The sequence below is a fragment of the Scleropages formosus genome, chromosome 16 (assembly GCF_900964775.1).
Source record: "Scleropages formosus chromosome 16, fSclFor1.1, whole genome shotgun sequence".
NCBI classification, from domain to species: domain Eukaryota; kingdom Metazoa; phylum Chordata; class Actinopteri; order Osteoglossiformes; family Osteoglossidae; genus Scleropages; species Scleropages formosus.
Genome location: NC_041821.1, coordinates 7,392,113 through 7,410,574, shown reverse-complemented (window position 1 = coordinate 7,410,574; position 18,462 = coordinate 7,392,113). Strand labels below are relative to the sequence as shown.

The following is an 18,462-nucleotide window of genomic DNA, read 5'->3' as shown; positions in this document are numbered from 1 at the left end:
CTGGACAAGGTTTAAGGGCGCCGGGAGGTGCACACTGTGATGGAAATGAACCGATATGAGGACTGTAAGCTAGTATTACTTCTGGTTTAATATCTAATTGCCTGATGGGAATCTCTTCATTCGCTCGTATTCCGCTGCTGTTACCATGGCATCTTGAGCTGCCTTAGTCACTTGAAAGAACTTTATATTGTTTGAACGCAGCTACGGCTGGATTTATTTACATGAGCCGGAATGAAAATTGACTCGCATTTCAGCATATAGGGAGTATGGTGTCATATCACTTAATTAAAACCAACATGCTAATTACGTCCTGCAATAGCCCTGGGTAATGGAAAAATATATATATATATATATATATATATGTCTGGGGACTTTCTGCTACATACCGCAATAGAGCAATGAGCTTGTGTGCATTTCCATCTTGGAGAAGGCGTCTTTTCGGACCCTGTTTTTTCTGTCTGTCCCTGTTGTTCCTCACAAAAGCTGCCGACACATTCGCAGATGCATTTGTTGAAGCTATTTGCAAACTGAGAAAAAATCGCATTTATCGTACACCTTTGCATCGCTCTCAGTCGTGTATATTGAGTTTGCATGAAGAGAGGGTAGATATATACCGTTATCCCACCGATTGTCTTCATGTCATGGCAGTTATTTCGAGGATGCGCGGCTCGCCGGGAGGGACCCATAGAGTAAAGTCGGAGCTGGTGAAGACAAGCAGATCCGGTTTCACGTGCACCACCTAAATCTGACGAAAACGGTGCCATCATCCCAGAAAAGGACTAATTAACAACAGCTATCTCGCAGCAAGGAGTTTAATCAGATTTTGTGTGGGCTACTCCCCCGTGGCTTTTCAATTCAATATCTTGCGAATCATATGGGACTTTCTGTGGCTTGTTTGGAAGTTTCTTAATCCATTTAAATCAAAGAGTTATATTAAAAGCGAAAAAAAATCAGAGGAAATTAAAATTTACTTTAGTTAGTGGATTCCGTACTCGGTTTCTAGAATGCCTTTGTTGCGCTTTCTCCACATGGCTGCAGCTCCTTCCGTTGCACATCGGCGCGTTCCTATCTAGGAACTACAAAGCTTGTTTAAAGACTTCTTTAAAGATTGTTTAAAGACTGCTTAATTCTCTCAGTGTAAGTCTGTGTTTAGTCTAGGGGTTCTTAACCCGCGGTCCATTGACCCTCGAGGGTCCGTGGATGGGCTGCGGGGGGTCTGCGAAGCGCAAGCTTGCTTTGAAATTGACGCAGAGTAAACGCAAGCTAAAGTCGAGATGTTACTATGCTATTTCTGTCCGAGTCACGAGTCTGCGTGAAGGTAAGTTTCCGTTACGTTCGGCGCAGGGTTTTCTCTGGATTCGCTGCATGAACATTTTTCTGCCTTGAGGGGGTCCCTCGGCTTTCATCGCATTCTTCGAGGGATCCGTGGTGTAGACAGGGTGAAGAACCTCTCTTTTTGAGGGATCCAAAGTGAGCGGCGTGACAAGAACAGCTCCATCTCCAGCGGAAAGCATCAAAGAGGGGCAAAGCAGCTCCCCGACTGACCCTGACCGGTGAGCGGCAGGAGCATCTCGGAGCTGAGATTTCTTGTTCCTGGGCTTCCCTGCGGAGATGACTGTCAGCTCAGCCTACCTCCTGCACAGGGGCGCGCCGGGCTGCTCGCGGGGGGGGCCGCGGCGCTGGCCTCGGGGTGATGCCGCCAATTCGGCACCGGCAGCCTGAGACGCTTTGTCTGACGATCTACGCGGAGGCCTCACGTTCCCATCACGCCGCGTGTGCGCGGAGGGCGGGTTCTGCTAACGAATTAGTCGTGCGCCGTTACATCTGTCGCTTCCTCGAGCCGCCATCCTCAGATCCACGCTCAGGCTGACCGACCGATGTCACGTCCGATGAGGTTTCGTAAAGTTCAGCACCGTGACTCCGAAACCGGGGAAACGCACTTCCGTCAGTCGGCCTCGTTATTTACCAATTACGAGAAAAGGTCAGCGCGCGGTAAATGGCAGCACTGGCCGTTTTTGTCATCGGCTCAATTAACGAACCGCTCCGGTGGTCAGCTACAAAAAAGCAGAGGCTCGCTTTTGAATTTAGAAACGTCGCATCAAGTGATCGGTGGAATTTATGCGGGAAAATATAAGACGACCGTAGAAAGTTCAACTGCAGACTGAAAAAAACACATCTCAGCATAAGACTTGTAGGTCTGCCATACGTGAGTATTTTTCTTACGCTGAAATAGGTTGTCAGGAGCAGGGATGTCACCACGGGTAGCAATGTAGGTGGCCTCGCTAGTGGTTCTGGGGTAAATTGCTGATGCTCCTGTGGAGCAGTTACAGGTTTGAGTCCCTGCGGTGCTGTGCCAGCCACTTGGGGCGAGACAGGGCTGTGGGCGGATCGGGCACACGGCCCTCTCTTCCAAGTGCACCGTGTCCCTGATGGAGGCTGCGGCTGGAAGAATGGTAAGCGCGAGCTCACAGCATGCGCGGCACGGGGGGTCTGTGGCCGTTTACCCCTCGGCGATGACACGAATATCACATATTCTGAGGGGTAACCGGGCAAAAAACATAAAACAAAAAGCATCGAGGGTGGCTTGCTTAGCAGGATCTTTTACTGAACAGTCGTTGGGCATCTCAAAGTTTCAAGGGACGAATACCATCGGAATAACTAAAACAATGTGAAAATCGGACAGGATTTGTTTCTGTCTTTAGACGAAATGGGCAAAGCGGACTGGCGTCCCGTCCGGAGTGCGTCCCCTCCCGGGGGAGGCTCGGGTTCATTGTGACCCCGCTCGTCCCGAGCGGTTGTGGACATTGTGTGTGTGTGAAACGGACAGCCAAGAATTAGGCTGAGGCACAAACACACCATCTGAAACCACTTGGCCCATACAGGGTCGCGGGGAGCTGAAGCCTAACCCGGCAACATAGGGCACAAGGCCGGAGGGGGAGGGGACGCACCCAAGACGGGACGCCAATCCGTCGCAAGGCACCCCAAGCGGGACTCGAACCCCAGACCCACCAGAAAGCAGAACCCGGTCCAACCCACTGCACCACCACACCCCCTAGGGGCATACAAACTGAAAAGAAAGTGACATTTAACCTACATTTTCCCATACGTAAGCAATGATTATTTGAAAATATCACATTTTAATAAACTCTGATTTTAGAGGCTTAAAATTCTGTGCATTTTTATTCACAATTCCAGAAGAACATATGATTATATCAAGCAATTAATTAGGAAAAGTTGCATGACTTATCACAGGCTATTTTTTCCCCAAACACTTGCAATAATTATGCTGAGATGTTAATTTCACAGACGGTAAAGCAAACCCGACCTTTATGTAAATGTGTTCCCTTGGCATATGACTGCGCCTTTTAATGGGAAATTAAAATTCCCAGTCTCTGACACAACTAGCCTACACAAGGACGAAGCTTTGTATCCCCGCACCCCCCCAAAAAAAAAGAGTTATAAACTGCACCATCTGGAACAACACAGAGAAACAGAATGGCCCTTATCACTGAGAATATCATATTGCCTGAACTTTGCATCTCATGTATCTTTTTCAACCAGAAGCCCGTTACTGTGTATTAAATAGCTGTTTTTCCAACCGTAAACTACATTTATTACAAATGTAAGCGTCTGTGCCTGATTTGGCCATCTGTGTTGTCCTCCCAGCCAGCGACAAAACGAGGGACACATTAATATAAACCCCACTGTTTGATGTCATGACCTCAGCACAGCGTGCGCTTTGGCGTTTGCAGTGATTCACTTTTATTCTGAGCTGAGCATTCTCCTCCTGTCCCCTGTTATGATTTTTTAAAAGATCAGCAACAAAATCACTAGTGGAAAAAGTCCACCAGCAACACAGCTAACAAGATTTCTGGGAGAAACCTTGTATTGTAAAGCTCCGTATTGCTTCAAAGACATATATTTCAAGTGGATTGGTGTTTCTACCCATTGTGCGTGTAATTGCCTTGCAATGGACTGGTGTCCCTTCCAGGGTGTACTCTGCCTCACACTCTATGCTTCTGGCATCCGGCATAAGTGCTTTTTGAAAATGGAAGGATGGATGGTTATTGGGGGAGGTGGGCGGGTGTGCAAGGTCGCAGGGGTGCCATGGCACAGCGGGTTAGGCCAAGTCCTGCTCTCCAGTGGGTCTGGGGTTCGAGTCCCACTTGGGGTGCCTTGTGACAGACTGGTGTCCCGTCCTGGGTGTGACCCCTTACGCCCTGTGTTGCTAGGTTAGGCTCTGGCTCCCCCAACACTGTATGGGACAAGGGGTTCAGGTGATGTGGATGGTTATTGGGCAGCACCTCACACAGCAGTTAAGGCCAATGTCATAAAGTCTGAAGGTTTCTGGTAAAAATCCCACTTTTACTGTAGTACACTTGCTCAAGGTACTTACCCTTAATTAACAGTGAGAATATCCCAATGTATACAGTAATTTTAAGCCTGCATGGGTAAAAACATTAACAAAATTAATATAACATGCTGTTTGTGTACACTGTTCTGCAGTAAATATTTGTTTACCCAGCTTAAATTACAAAATACCTTTTTACTTTACACGTATGTACTTTACTGGCATGTCCTTCTGGGAGGAGCACAGGAAAATAATGCATCAATCATCTACACACCACTCATTCCCGTGCATTTTAATGTTTCCACACAAACACATGGTCACAGATGCAAACTCTTGTATCGCTTCTTGTGCAACAGCAGTTTACCACGTTTGTTGGACAATCCCTCCAGATTTATGAATGACAGGTCCGGGGGTGGGGGGGACAAGGTGAAAACATTCAGTAACAAAAAACCATTTATCATACTTTTCTCCATTGCATTCTGATGGCTGTTGCAGCATTCGAGACAACATAGCAGCAAGATGTTGATGACCTGATCAAACCTAAGTCTCTCACTCAAACACACACACACTGGGTCAGTGTGTTAAAAACTGAACTCAACTTCAATAAACACAGCAGGCCAATGTCACAACCAACGTGTACTACGCTAGATATACAATCAAGGAAAACTTATGAAGCTTGGTATTTTGGACTTTGCTGAACATCAAATGTAAGATAAGGCAAAAGCAATAAGTTTTATGGAAGTATAAAACCTCAGTCACTGTGTACGGTACCTGCAGAAAACAGAATTACACAGATAAAGTCAAGTGTTGGATATGATAAATCATAACTCACTGAGATTTAAACAGACTACCGGGCAATTGATAGTTATTGGCTTGCAGTCATATGAATAAAAAAGGTTAAAATATAAGAAAAAAAAAATCAACTCTGAAAGCGCCTAAGCCTTGGCGGGCCTCAGTCAGTCCTCATACTCCGTGTACTTCCGGGCAGAGCCGCGCACGCGACTCGCCGGGTACTTCGCGCGGTTCAGCGCCATCTTGCGCAGCGCGGCACGCGGCAGGTCCACGCGGCACTTCTCGGCGAGCTCGAGCAGGTAGATGAGCACGTCGCTAAGTTCGTGCTCCAGCCGCTCGCGCTCCGCCTCGGTCCAGCCCGGCAGCCCCTCGGCTGCGTCGGCGCGCCACTGGAACAGCTCGGCCAGTTCGCCCACCTCGCCTACCAGCGCCAGCAGCAGGCTGCGCGGCTGGTGAAACTGGTTCCAGTCGCGTTCGGCGGTAAATTCTCCCTGGAGCCTGCGGATTTCTTCCATAGAGGGTTCGGCGCTGAAGGAGAATGGCTGCTGGCCGCCCTCAGTCTTTGTCACTCTCAGTCCTCTATCTGCGGAGGGTTCGGAGCCGTTTACGACGGAAGATCCGCTGAGCTGCGCGACGTGTTCTGTCTTCTCTGCGTTCTCAGACATTCTGCTTGAAAAAGAAATCCAAACTTACAAAGTTCTCTCGCCAAAACACCATACAAACTCCCGCCACAATCATAAAAGGAAACAGTCCAGTGGTAACCCGGATGTAGATGATGAACGCTACTCTTTGTCTGCTAAAGAATATGGGACTTGCAGTACAATACATGTTCATTTCCCTATGTCGCGGTATTTCTTGACTACAAATCCCATCACACATTGCGATGTTAAAAACTAGCAATGGCAGCCTCCTCGTCAGGACGGTTGGCAGGCATTTGCAGTCTCAAAGACAAAATATCGTTGGGTTACAGTAATGTATTCTGTGGGAGCTTCGCGACGTCGGCGTGTCACCATGCTCAGCCGCAGATAAAGAGAAAGTAGGTAAAATTGAAGCGGTAATGGCTGGTGGGAGGCCTTACTAGATGATGAGCTGGTTGGCTGGATAACAGAAATGGAATATAAATAAATGTCTTGCCAGCACCAGTTAAAAAGTAAAAAAAAATACTTGATATTTATTGTATTATTGATATAGACATTCATGAACTATTATTTTGAGCTGTCTTGCATTGTAGCTGAGGCTACTACTGCACCACTGGATGGATTGCCCATCCAAACTCTCTCTCTCTTTCTGTGTGTGTGTGTGTGTGTGTGTTTTACCAGAGCTTCCCCACAGCTGGTAGGGGTGGTCGGTCTGGAGATCCATGCTCAGATCTACGCCAGTACGAAGCTTTTCTCCAGTTCCCAAGTCTGTTTCTCTTCCCCACCCAACTCTTCGGTGTCTTTCTTCGATGCAGCCCTGCCAGGCACTCTACCAGTGAGTTTCTCCACAGCTCTCTTAGTTATTGTTAATAATTACGCCTTCAGAGTACAGCGTAGTGTTGCTGGGGGCACGAAATTTACAGTTTTTAGGTTTTATGAAATTACCTTTTGAAATTCTTTTGAAAGAAAGGCTGTGGTTCTTAGTCTACTAAAATGTGAGGGACTATAGTTTATAGTTTCTTTGGTATGTAAGAACAAAGTATTTGCTTTCATTGTGTGATATACTGTAGAAATTATAGTGAGACCTTTTTCATTCTCAAATGTGTTTTTTTGATATCTAAACATGTAAGAAACAGGTTGTTGTAATGGCCCTGTCCCTAAGATGCAATAGGACAAAATTCCGAGATAAAAATGTCATCTTCTTTATTGTTATGTTGTCCGTTTCATTTTCTGCATTAAGACCTAGAAAATATTTTGCAATAATTACACTTAATTCTAACATTGAACTAGCTTGAATCAAATTTTTTTACATTTGTAATTTATGGATGTGCTACTCTCAGGAGTAGTAAAAATTACATTTTATATAGTCTTTTGTGGTCCTGTTTTGGATGTTAATGTGTACTAATACAGGGCAGTCTGTTTGCTAGAATAACACCCATTCATTGGAGAGATGAACCCGTCCTCCGTTGTTCCCCAGGTGTTGAACAGAAGATGCGTGGAAGCTGCTGTGATGACCGGCCTAGCCCTCGGCTGCACCATCAACAAGCGGTCTTTGTTTGACCGCAAACACTACTTCTACGCAGATCTGCCTGTGAGTCATCACTCCCATCAGATCACACCATTTTAAGGACAAGTTTATTTACTTGCCACCAATTTGTCAGGAAGACATGTCACCATCCATCTTAGCATAGTATTGTGGACCTGTAATTGAATTTGGATGACAGATTGTTTCTGATGCTCATAACGGGTGCCTGAGGCTCTCAGCTGCTGTTGACATAGACAAATGACACTCTTTGTTGTTGAAAGATGTTAAGAATCAAGTTAAAGCTGTGTGATATTCAGCAGAGAACCAAGTAGTAATTGCATGCTTGCATGGCACACTGCCGCAACTCGCAAACATCAGAAGTTGCTTTAAAGGAAACAAACTATTTCTTTGAAGGAAGCAAGTTGATTGCAAATGAAAACTTAATACAAGGGTGGCTGCCTATATAAGTTTAGGAAGCCAGACTCTGGAAAGGTCCACACATAAATCATCTTTAAAATGTACAGTATTTCAGTAATCCTCCTTGTAAATATTTTACATACACAGGAAAGTTGAAGCATTTTGGCACTTTTGTTATTAGTGACAAACACAGTCAACACCTTTTGCCGTTCTAATGTAAAATGTTGAGATTATTTCATTACATAAATTGAAATTTTATTCAAAGTTACTTGTAACTTAATTCAGTAGTACAACCGGGTGTTACTACAGCAGCTCTTCTGGAATTTGCACTTCTAACCATTCTCATCAGTATTGGCTATCTGCTGCCCAATCTTTTGGGCAGGGTTGAACTGACAGGCAGCTCTCCCACTTGCTGGCCCTGCCTTGGCCCATAATGAGGGCCGGCTGCTGCCACTTAAGGAGCACGCATGCATGAACGCACACACAACGTCAACAACTGCTTGTCCCAAGCGGGGTCGCAGCAAACTGGAGCCTAATCCAGCAACACGGTGCAAGGCTGGAGGGGGAGGGAACACACCCCTCATGGGATGCCAGTCCATCACAAGGCACCCCCAGGCAGGACTCGAACCCCAGCCAAGTCCACTGCACCACCACGCCCCTCCTAAGCTGAGAGAGGGATTCAAACTTGTAACCTCCCAAGACCAAAGGTAGTAGCGCTAACCACTATGCTATCAGCTCTACTCAAGGAGCAGTTAACCAGAAATTTAAAAGCACATGGTTTGAGAACTTGGGAGCCATCAGGAAGGCACCTTAGAGTGGGTCCTAATGTGTGGACAGATTTCCTGTTCCCTGTTTTTTTTTTTTTTTTTCTTTTTTTTTTCCCAATATACCTGTTTCTTTTGTTTCAGAAATAAAGGCCATTTTTCTATTTTCTATTTGTTAGCCTGCTGTCTGTCACCTTTGTCCTGCCCGTGTGGTTTTCTCTTTCCCATGACCGGCCACAGTGTGTGTGTGTGTGTGTGTGTGTGTGTGTGTGTGTGTGTGTGTGTGTGTGTGTGTGTGTATATATATATATATATATATATATATATATTTTACAGGGTTATTAAATTCAGTGTACACATTTGGTTGACGTGGATGTCCTTCCCATGACATTTCTACAAGGACACTTAATTGCTCACAAAGTTTTTTTTTTTTTTTTTTTTTTTTTTTTTTTTTTTTCTCCCTCTTCCCCCCTCCTCCCCCCCTGCCCTCCACCCAACTTTTATAGTTTATTGCATGTGCTTCTGGGTTCCAGCCTGGGTGCTGGCTGTCTCTACTGATAAACGTCCAGCACTTTTTAGGTGCGTTCCTGAGACATTCATTAAAAGTTGGAAGCGCTGCTTTTGTTTGAGGTGGCAGAAGGTCTTCTTTGCTCGGAAACACGACTTAAGTTAAAATCCCAGTTGAAAGCTGGGGGATCGTTCTCCTGTGTCTTCTCCTTGTCCTCACAGTTTCCATGTGTTGCGTCATCCCCCAGGCTACTGCAAGCCTCTTCTGGGCACTTCTGTTTAAATAGCCAATGAGTAAATTAAAGACATGCTGAGATATGTGAGGTGAATGTGCAAATAGAAATGTCTTTGTAGTAAGCGTGAGCCCCTGGTGTTGGCAGAATGGCAGAGAACACTTCTGAACGCTCACCAGCATTCACTATTTAATAACGTAATAGTAAATGATCTTCAAAGCTCAAAGTTTTAGTTTTATACCTGGGTGAAATTTGCTTTTTTTTTTTTTTTTTTTAGCATGGGATTTCAGGTATGTCTAGAAAGAGAACTCCTTTCATAAGCAGTAGAAAAATTCAGATTTTCACAGTGTTGATTTCAAGTCCATCTATCAAATAATTTTTTTTATTTTATTATATGCCCCAACAGATTTTCCTGTATCTTTTCTTAAGCAGCATTTTTTTTTTCACTTGTATACGAAGAGTTAGCTTTGATACCCACACAGGTTGACCTCAACAAAACACTTGTAAAAGGGTATTTTTTGCTATCTCACGGTTGAAATCCAGCAGGAAGCTGAAACCGTGCTTTGATCCTCTGCACTGATGAGTAATTTGTCGATCAGGTACAACACACAGATGGTAATGGTTAATTATTTTTGTGTCTGTTTTTTACTGTCTGTTGTGCCAATAACTATGATGAATGTTTAGTTGCTGTTGCTAAAGTTACCATGGCAACGCTGCGCGCGCTACCTACTCAGAAGGGCGCCTGCAAATCTGAAGTAATGAAATATTTATATTCACGCTTATGTAGTTCTGAACCTGAGGTGAAATGTCAATAATTTAATAGTGGATTAATTACTACAGGTTAGTAGTTTGTTTCCTTTTGTGTTAATTCTGTTTGCTTTTTTTGTGTATGTGCATCGGCTCTATTATATTGGCACACTGCATGAAGCGTTTACTCTGTGGGAGCATTACAGTAATTTCAAAGCCAGGTGTACAACTATTTTGCAAAGGATTGTCTCTTGCTGGGTTTATTTATTTTTTGTCTTGTCTCTATTTATTGACAGCTGTCAATAGTGACACTGTCATGTGTAATAAACGGATGCTAGATCACCAACACTTGTCTCCATGCTCCAGGCAGGCTACCAGATCACACAGCAAAGGCTGCCCATTGCCGTGGGCGGGAGGCTGAGCTACAGTCACCTGGTGGGCCGCAAGCGCAACCAGGTGGTGGACAAGAATGTGCGCATCAAGCAGATCCAGCTGGAGCAGGACAGTGGGAAGAGCCTTCATGACAGCTACCGTAGCCAGACGCTCATCGACCTCAACAGAGCAGGTGCTTGACGGTTCGAGTGCTCCTTTCGAGAGGCTGGTGGCCGCTGTCTCCGCATGCTTAAGTACCAGTGATGGCATTAGCATTGATGTGCTGATTGCATGTTTAGGTAAGTGTGTAGGTACGTGTGCCGATAGACAGTGTTCGTTGCCTCCACTGCCATAGCCAAGACTGAACTGTTTGGAAAGAAAGTATGTGTGTCTCTCTCTCTTTCTCGTATCTCTCTGTAGCCATCCCTCTCTTTTTTTGCTGTCTTTCTCTGTTTGTATGGCTTTGTGTCTCTCTCTGTTACAACCTGCACTTTCTCTGCAGGTGTGGGCCTGATGGAGCTGGTGTTGGAACCAGACATGTCCTGTGGGGAGGAGGCAGCAGCAGCAGTGCGTGAGCTGCAGCTCATCCTGCAGGCGCTGGGTACCTGCCAGGGCAACATGTCAGGTAGGAACTCCGCCCTCGAGACGTCACTGACACGACATTCCCAACAGGCTTTGCTGTAGCTTCTGCTGCCTTCTGCTGAGACTGGGGCGATTAGAAAATATATTCAATTAAAGCTCAGCCACTGAACCAAGACACGTACAAGCAAACGAGAGTCTTCTGTTAATTACTGAAGGATATTAGATGCATATTTGGCGTGCATGACTTCATGTGCCAAGGGCGTATCAGAATTAGTTTATTTTTTTCTGCAAACAGAACGATGCACCTTTAGAAGAGTGCGCAGTTGACTGTGTTCTTACCTTATACAAATCCTCCTTGTTTACCTTCCTGTGTCTCGTTGTTCAGAGGGCCAGTTGAGAGTGGACGCCAACGTGTCCGTGCATCGGCCTGGAGAACCACTAGGGGTGAGGACAGAGGTGAAGAACATCAACAGCGCTCGCTTTCTGGCCAGGGCAATAGGTGAGAGGCAGTTCCTCCTGCAAATCCTGTCACCTAAGATGCCGAGTTGGGCCCTCAACAGCCAAATCTCCTCATTGGCATTCTCAGCACTGAGTCTAGGATGCGGCAGGTAGCGAAGCGGAAAGCATAATCCAGGAGTTCAGGGTGAGTTCCACTCGAAGTGGCACAGAAGGCAAGAGCAGGGCAGAAACACTCATTCACTCAGTTTGTCATCTGGTTCCTCAGGCTGGCACCCCGAGGCATTCGCCTCCAAGAGAGCCACTGCCTGTGTGTGTACGTAATTATGCATGCACACAGAGTTTAACTGTAAGTCAGAGATAAGGCTCACAGACAATGAGGCGTTTCTGTGACTTCTGCAGTTATTTATCTTTGCCTTTTTAGAAAGCTCCGTAAAGCGCAGAACTGGGACAGCTGTGGTTGCCTCGTATGCTGGGTGTCAGTTTTTTTTTTGGGTGCCAGAAGGTTTCTTCCTCTGTTTCATCACTCAAAATAAGGTTGACTTTGTTAGAAAAGTGAAGTCCAGTTTCAAAACGGTAAAAATTTAAACCTGAGCATCATTTGGTAACAATATGATGATGTCTTGCCAAATTAGAATGAAATTATGATTTCTACTCTTTGGGGATTTGTCTGCACAGATCAGGTGGCTGAATGACTGTTCTCCTTGGACATTGAGGGCTGTTAATGGAATCCAGTGCCCAGTTCCATAAGCCTCATTTTAGACAGTTCCACAGCTCTCGCCGCTGACAAGACTGGCCATTGTGTTCAGCCAGGAATGTTTCTTTACAGACTACGAGCTTCAGAGGCAGATGGCCGTCGTGGAGGGCGGCGGGACTGTGCTGAATGAGACACGGGCCTTCGATTTTAAGTCCGGGTGAGTGACGTTGGGAGAGGTTCCTGCGTCGTGACTCTCTCAGTGTTGGACTTCCACAACAGGTTATGTGGTGATCTGTCAAACACCGGCCCAATTTGTGAACTGAAGCAGAGGCACAATTCAGATCCCCTGTCAAACTGGTGAAGTCATCAGCACATCCATATGCTTGAATATGGAGTCCATGTGGGTGAAAAGTCTTGAGTGTCGCATTGTTCTACCTCGCTGACTCTTCCTGGCAAGCACTGGTCCTCATGTTCCTCCCGTTTCCAGGATAGAGAAATTGGTGGATGAATAAACCCATTCTAATGATATTTGCTCCAGTAATTGATATGGAAAATCACAATGTAATGCCACAAAGAAAATAGCACCATAATTGAAATATTTTTTTTGATTCTTGAATCAAGGACCCAGTGATGGAACAGCTGTTTTACTGTTTTTATTGCTCCAGAAAATTGATTTTTGTTTTTCCCTAAAATTCTGAGAACAAACTTCACAGTGCATTATGTGCTATTGCTTTGTATTGCGCGACAATGTATTAGGTACCATAAAGTGTTTAAACGGATATTTATTTAGAAGTAAACCCGGAGTCATTAATATTAAGATGGTTATTAGCATTATTTTTGTTAGTCATTTAATCTGTCACAAACTGGAAAAAACAGTGTTAATAAGGAAATGGTATTACACGCTTCAGTGTGAAATACGATTAGTCGTCATTTCTCCGGATAGAGCCCATAGCTGTTTACTGGTAGACTTCTCAGAAAGAAGAATTTGTTCCTTTTTCCCTATAAACAAAGTAATTTCTCCAGATCTGTTGAGCTCAGAGTGTTTTGCCCATTTCCAGCCCAGCTCAACAGGTTATCTGTGCCAGAATGAAATTATTTATTTCATAAACAGCACTGGTCATTTTTGTTTTTCTGGAACAGCACAGAAGGGCCTTGTAGTGAGCCTAACAATGTTATAATGAGTCACTGGTATGCCAGCAGTGGACACCGCCGGGTGCATTTCTCTAGTACGCAGTCTGTGTATGAACAGACAAGGGGCTGGATTTGTAATTACAGCTGAAAGCTGTGCTGCTGAACAGTATGTGACCAACTGTGTGTCATTCAGCTTCCAGGATGAGGGGTGGGGGGTGTCTTGTTCTCTGTGTCAAGGCTCCTTTCCAGCTGTAGGCCAATGGCACAAGCAGCAGAGCTGGGTAGAAGCACAAGAGGGAAATGAAGCTGCAATCCATCCCTGGCACTGATCAGGGACCACTGCTTTAATCAGGCTGATGTTTATATCTTTGTCTGATTCCAGACAGACTGTTCCGATGAGGGACAAGGAGGGACTGCAGGACTACAGGTGAGCACATACCCTGTTGGGTTCCTTAAGGAGGTGAACAGGTACATGCATGGCTGAGTGAATGAGCCATGGATGCTCCTTCAGAGTGCCATCTTTCCTCTCTTCCCTTAGGTTTATGCCAGAGCCAAACCTACCCCCGCTGATTCTGTATGAGCGCGAGACAGTCCCTGCACATACAGACCCCCGGCAAGTTGTACTCGTTGACCAGTTGCAGGAGCAGCTCCCCGAGTTGCCCAGGGTTACGAGGGACCGCCTGGTGACAACGTACGGCATTTTACCTGAGCACAGCTTCACACTGGTGGTGAGTGGAGCTCCGATCACAGACTGAGCAAGACTGTAATAAATTCTACAATAGAATGTTATCTTGGTTAATAATCTAATCACTGGTGCTTTTCAGTAACTTAGCATTATGAAGTCTCCCCTCTAGGGTCTTAAACGTTTCAGCATTTGTCCTCTAGGTGGCAGTAGAACTGAATGCCATTTTTGGGTGGCTGGAGGACGTGCACGCAAAAAGTCATGACTGGGTTAATAGGAGTGGTCTGAGAACGTAGATGCCAGTGATGTGAACAAATAACCTCTACATTGAACAGGAGTACACCAGTGTGCGGTTTAGTTCAAACGAACCTGGTTCTCGGGAAGTAAACCTTCCTCCATTCGACTGTATCTGTACTCATTCCTTCTGCGCATAGAATGAAGATGGACTGGTGGACTATTTTGTGGGTGTAGTTCAGCAGACCAGGGCGGAGCCAAAGAAGGTGATTGGCTGGGTACTCAATGACCTGCTGGGCCTCCTGAAGCAGCAGTGTCTCACCGTGAGTCAGAGGTGAGTGGCTCTTTCATCCTCAACTCACCGCTCCTCCTCAATTCCACCCACTGAGGGGCTGCTTTGCTTTGTCCTTTCTGGCCACAGTGTTATTTTCATTTAGAATTTCATTTAATATTTACCCTGAACTCTGCCACTTGCCCAAAAATCAACTGGCTAGCAGCCAAAATGCCAGTTGTAGCCTTCAGAGTGGCTGTGCTCAGATTGCTAACCATGGTGAGGGTTACACTGCTCTTGTTCTCGGGGTTTAGCCCTACCAAAAAGGTGTCTGTTCATTTGTAGTGTAGTAGGAAAAATGGGTGGGGCTGGCAGGGGTGTCAGTGTGGGGCTCAGGGGAGCACCTGTCGGCAGCCTTCTGCATCCTGGTTAAGTTCCGTGCCATCGGGAAGAAGCATCCAATTTGACAGAAGTAAACTGGAGAGAAAATCTGGGGGGAAAAAATCAATACATTTTCTTTAACTCTAGGGACTAAAACATGAGAAATATTTTGAATATTTCTTGTTAGTTGTGCTTTGCACATTCTGCTATTTGGACCCTAGTTTAGTCGCTTTGTGTTCCCCATGCAAGTGCCTCCAGGTGTCAGAGACCGGGAACCGAGCTGTAGGATGGTGCTAGAGCATCGAGCCCCTGGATATTAGTCTTCTCTCACTTTGTGCATTTGGAAGAAGAAGGAACTCTTCCCAAAGCGGAGTTTGGGTGCTTGCTGAAAAGGCTTCTGGCATGTCAAGAGGCAAGCTCTCTGATAGCCTCCCGTTGTCAGGTGGTGCGGTGCTTCCAGAGTGTTGCCAACCCCCCGCTCCCTTGTCTTTCAGTCCCGTCTCTCCAAACGCGCTGGCCGAACTGCTGGACCTGCTGGAGGCGGGAAGCATCTCTTCGCCAGCCGCCAAGCTGGTGAGTGCCAGTGGTCCACGGTGCTGCCAGTCACTACACCCTCCGAGCCTCGCAATAACAAGCTCAAAGTGAAATTTAAATCAGAGCTATGATCATTACAGCTCAGATAATTTCACCAAAATTACAAAATGCTTTATGTGAGCTCTGAGGCTAAATTGGAGCTCATTATGGACCGACTCAGTGAAGTGACACGTATTATTTTCTCGACACAGATTCAGTGTTTCCGGTGCTGTGAGTGGTTCCACTGAGCTCCCTGCTGTGTTAATGGTGGCGAAAGCATTTGTAGCCAACAAGTTGCCCTCTGGGTGTTCCTTTAAAATGGAGTCTGTGTGTGTGTGCGCGTGTGTGTGTGTGTGGGGAACCATGTCGGCAGGTGTTGCAAGAGCTGTGGAAGGGGTCGGGGAAGAGTGCCAAACACATCGTGGAGGAACAGGGCCTTGGCCTGATGAGGGACCGCAGTGAAATCCAGCAGGTCTGTCGGAGAGTCATCGACTCGCACCCGGACGAGGTGAGAACCCAGCAAGCGCTTCTGTGTTTCACTACCGCAGTGTACCTGAAATGCAGCACAAGGGTGACCCCGCCAGGCTGAGCGGGGATCTTGTCCTGAGTCCTCAGCGGAGGGCGGTGTTCCGGCGAGGCAGAGGTGGAGTATCCGTCACCTGTAGTGTGCTGCTGAGCTCTGTAGCTATGACACTGCAACAGTGAGCAGTGTGTCGGGTGTGACTGCGAGTGTGTTCGCTACAGGTGAGCGCCCTCAGGGCTGGGAACAAGAACGTCCTGAACAAGCTGATCGGTCAGGTGAGGAAACAGACCAAGGGGCGTGCAGACCCTCAGCTGGTGAGAGCCATCCTGGAGGAGGAGTTGTCCCGGCCCCCCTTCCACGGAGAGACCACATGAGGGCGACTTTCTCGATCCAAGCACCACCCCGTGGGCTGACTGGACACTTGTCCCTTTGCGCCACGTTCTGGAAAGAAACAACCACAGACTGCAGCGAGTGCAACGTCCGCAGCGTCCGCTTTCAGGTCAACGGGTTCTTGTGAAGGAAAGATTCATCGCTCTGTTTCTGGATTAACAAACACTTCTGATGTTTTCCTGCGTAACTGTCATTGTCAGTGTGTATTAAAAAACCCAAAGAGAGCTCTTGTGTTTCACTAGATGTAGGTCTCACTTTCTTCTTCCTCACAGATGTTTCTCCACAGAGAAATAAGGGCTCTTGGGTTGGTGACTAGAGCTCGTCTGCTTGCGAGCATTAGTACTCCTGAAGGCATTTCGCCAAAGAGTTCATAATTAGGAGTGTCTGCCATCGGTGAGTCATTACCTGTGCGCTGCGTGGCGCCGTTAAACCAACATGAGCAAGATGGAGGGAGGGAGGGAGGGAGGGAGGGAGATGGGCAGGAGAGATTCAGTCCTGTTGATGTGTAGCACCGGGGTTCAAGCCCAGCTACCGGGTGGACGCCCTGGGGGGAGAGATTGTAATTGGAGCGTTTGTACCAGTCCCAGCAGTGCGGCACAGTTCAGCCTCCACTGAACAAATTACTACGCTAATAGGAGTGGAGCTCATTACGGGCCTTTCTGGGGTCCCAGATATGTTATTTCAGGGCGGTTATTAGTGCATTCTGCCCCGTCGGCAGAGCTGCAAAGTGCAGGAAAGTCAGGTATGATGCATCTTAAATGGCATCTCGGAAGGGGTTGAGTTTTTATCTGCTCTCTGTTCTTGCGGGGGGTGCGGTGTGGGTAGTGTCGCTTGGCATAGAATGCCATCTTGTGGCCAGAACGTCCTGAGCGTTCATGGGTTTTCCCATGAGGGAAACAAAGTTACCTTTGTAGTCGTTCCCAGGAATGGATGTGAATGTTATCTGTTAGCAGTTGCTGTTTACACCCCAGAGTATTTCAGGATGCTACAGCTGCACAGAGGGTGGCACCGGTGTCTCGCAGTTTCTAAGCTGTGGGCTCTGACATGGGTTCAAATCCAGCTCAGTGTGGAGTTTGCATGTTTACCCAATGTATGCACGGGTTTCAGATGAACTGGTGTCTGCATATTGCCCTTTGTGTGTGTTTTGATGATTTTGTGAATGAATGAGTGTGTGCGATTGCCCTGCAGGAGACTGATATCTCAACCAGGATGTGCTTTGCCTTATACCCTAAAGTTTCTGTGATGGGTTCCGGACCACTGCAACCCTGCATTGGTCAGCAGGTGGTTACCGAATATGAACGCATGGAAGTATTTCAGCACCCCTGCGAGTCAGCTTCCTGTCTGGGTGTGATGTGTGATTGGAACTGAAGCTCGTAGAGATGGAGGCTGTTGTATATCACACTCATCTCTCAGCTTCATCGCTGTACAGGGAGATGCACACATACAGCTGCTGATCAGCACAGTCTCGTGTGTGTGTGTGTGTGTGTGTGTGTTTGTGTGTGTGTGTACGCGTGTACGCGCGCACACCACGGCTCTGGGAACAGGCTTTGTGAGACACTAACCTAGATTTCAAAGAGTCACTCAAGCAGCAAACTAGAGAACCGTACAGGTTGCAGGACGGCAGTGGCCTCGTGACATCTTATTGACGACGCCTCTGCTTCAACCTGCGAGCAAAACCGCCACATGCTGTGCTCTGCCCTCCCGTTTCGGGTGCCGTGTGTCGCATTCTGCATTCCGATCCATGTCTCCTGTCACAGGCAGTAAGCCGTAAGGAAGCCGCGCATCGCTCTAACAATAGGATGTGGTGGAACTCGAGGCCTTATGGATTCTGGTGTAGAGAGCCATTAGCAGACAGCCTTGAGGTAGACCTAGTTTCCCACAAAAGCGGTGACATCGCAGGCCTTGGCGTTTGGCAGTTTGCAAAAGGGTTGAACATGTCACCTTCGTTGCTGTGTTCTGCTTCATTTGTGCGTGCTACCATTTCTGAACTGTGAAATCGAAAGGGGGGACACTTCTGGAATTCACAATGTGTTGCACTCAGTGGGCTTCAGGGGAAATTACAGTAAAACAGCACTTTTACAGAGGAGCATGTCTTATGTACCTGCATGGCTTCAGCAGTGATGGTCGGGACCCTTGAGAGAAACTGATTTGAATGGTTTTCTTTATTCTTTATTATTTGAATAGTTGTCTTTCAGT

The 18,462-nt window shown here is 46.7% G+C and overlaps 2 protein-coding genes across 2 annotated transcripts; one reads left to right on the top strand and one right to left on the bottom strand.

Annotated features, from left to right (window-relative positions):
* Positions 1-4,603: 4,603 nt before the first annotated feature.
* Positions 4,604-5,892, bottom strand: dctpp1 (dCTP pyrophosphatase 1). Its single transcript, XM_029258798.1, has one exon. It carries the CDS (start codon positions 5,806-5,808, stop codon positions 5,308-5,310), a length of 501 nt encoding a protein of 166 aa, XP_029114631.1. The 5' UTR covers positions 5,809-5,892; the 3' UTR covers positions 4,604-5,307.
* A 118-nt stretch (positions 5,893-6,010) lies between these two features.
* On the top strand, positions 6,011-16,478 carry gatb (glutamyl-tRNA(Gln) amidotransferase, subunit B). The gene is made up of 13 exons (XM_018735652.2): positions 6,011-6,179; positions 6,463-6,616; positions 7,259-7,372; positions 10,341-10,539; positions 10,849-10,971; positions 11,314-11,427; positions 12,214-12,298; positions 13,595-13,639; positions 13,751-13,940; positions 14,329-14,462; positions 15,275-15,353; positions 15,727-15,861; positions 16,098-16,478. Exons 1-13 carry the CDS (start codon positions 6,043-6,045, stop codon positions 16,248-16,250), a joined length of 1,662 nt encoding a protein of 553 aa, XP_018591168.1. The 5' UTR covers positions 6,011-6,042; the 3' UTR covers positions 16,251-16,478.
* The last annotated feature ends 1,984 nt before the right edge of the window (positions 16,479-18,462 follow it).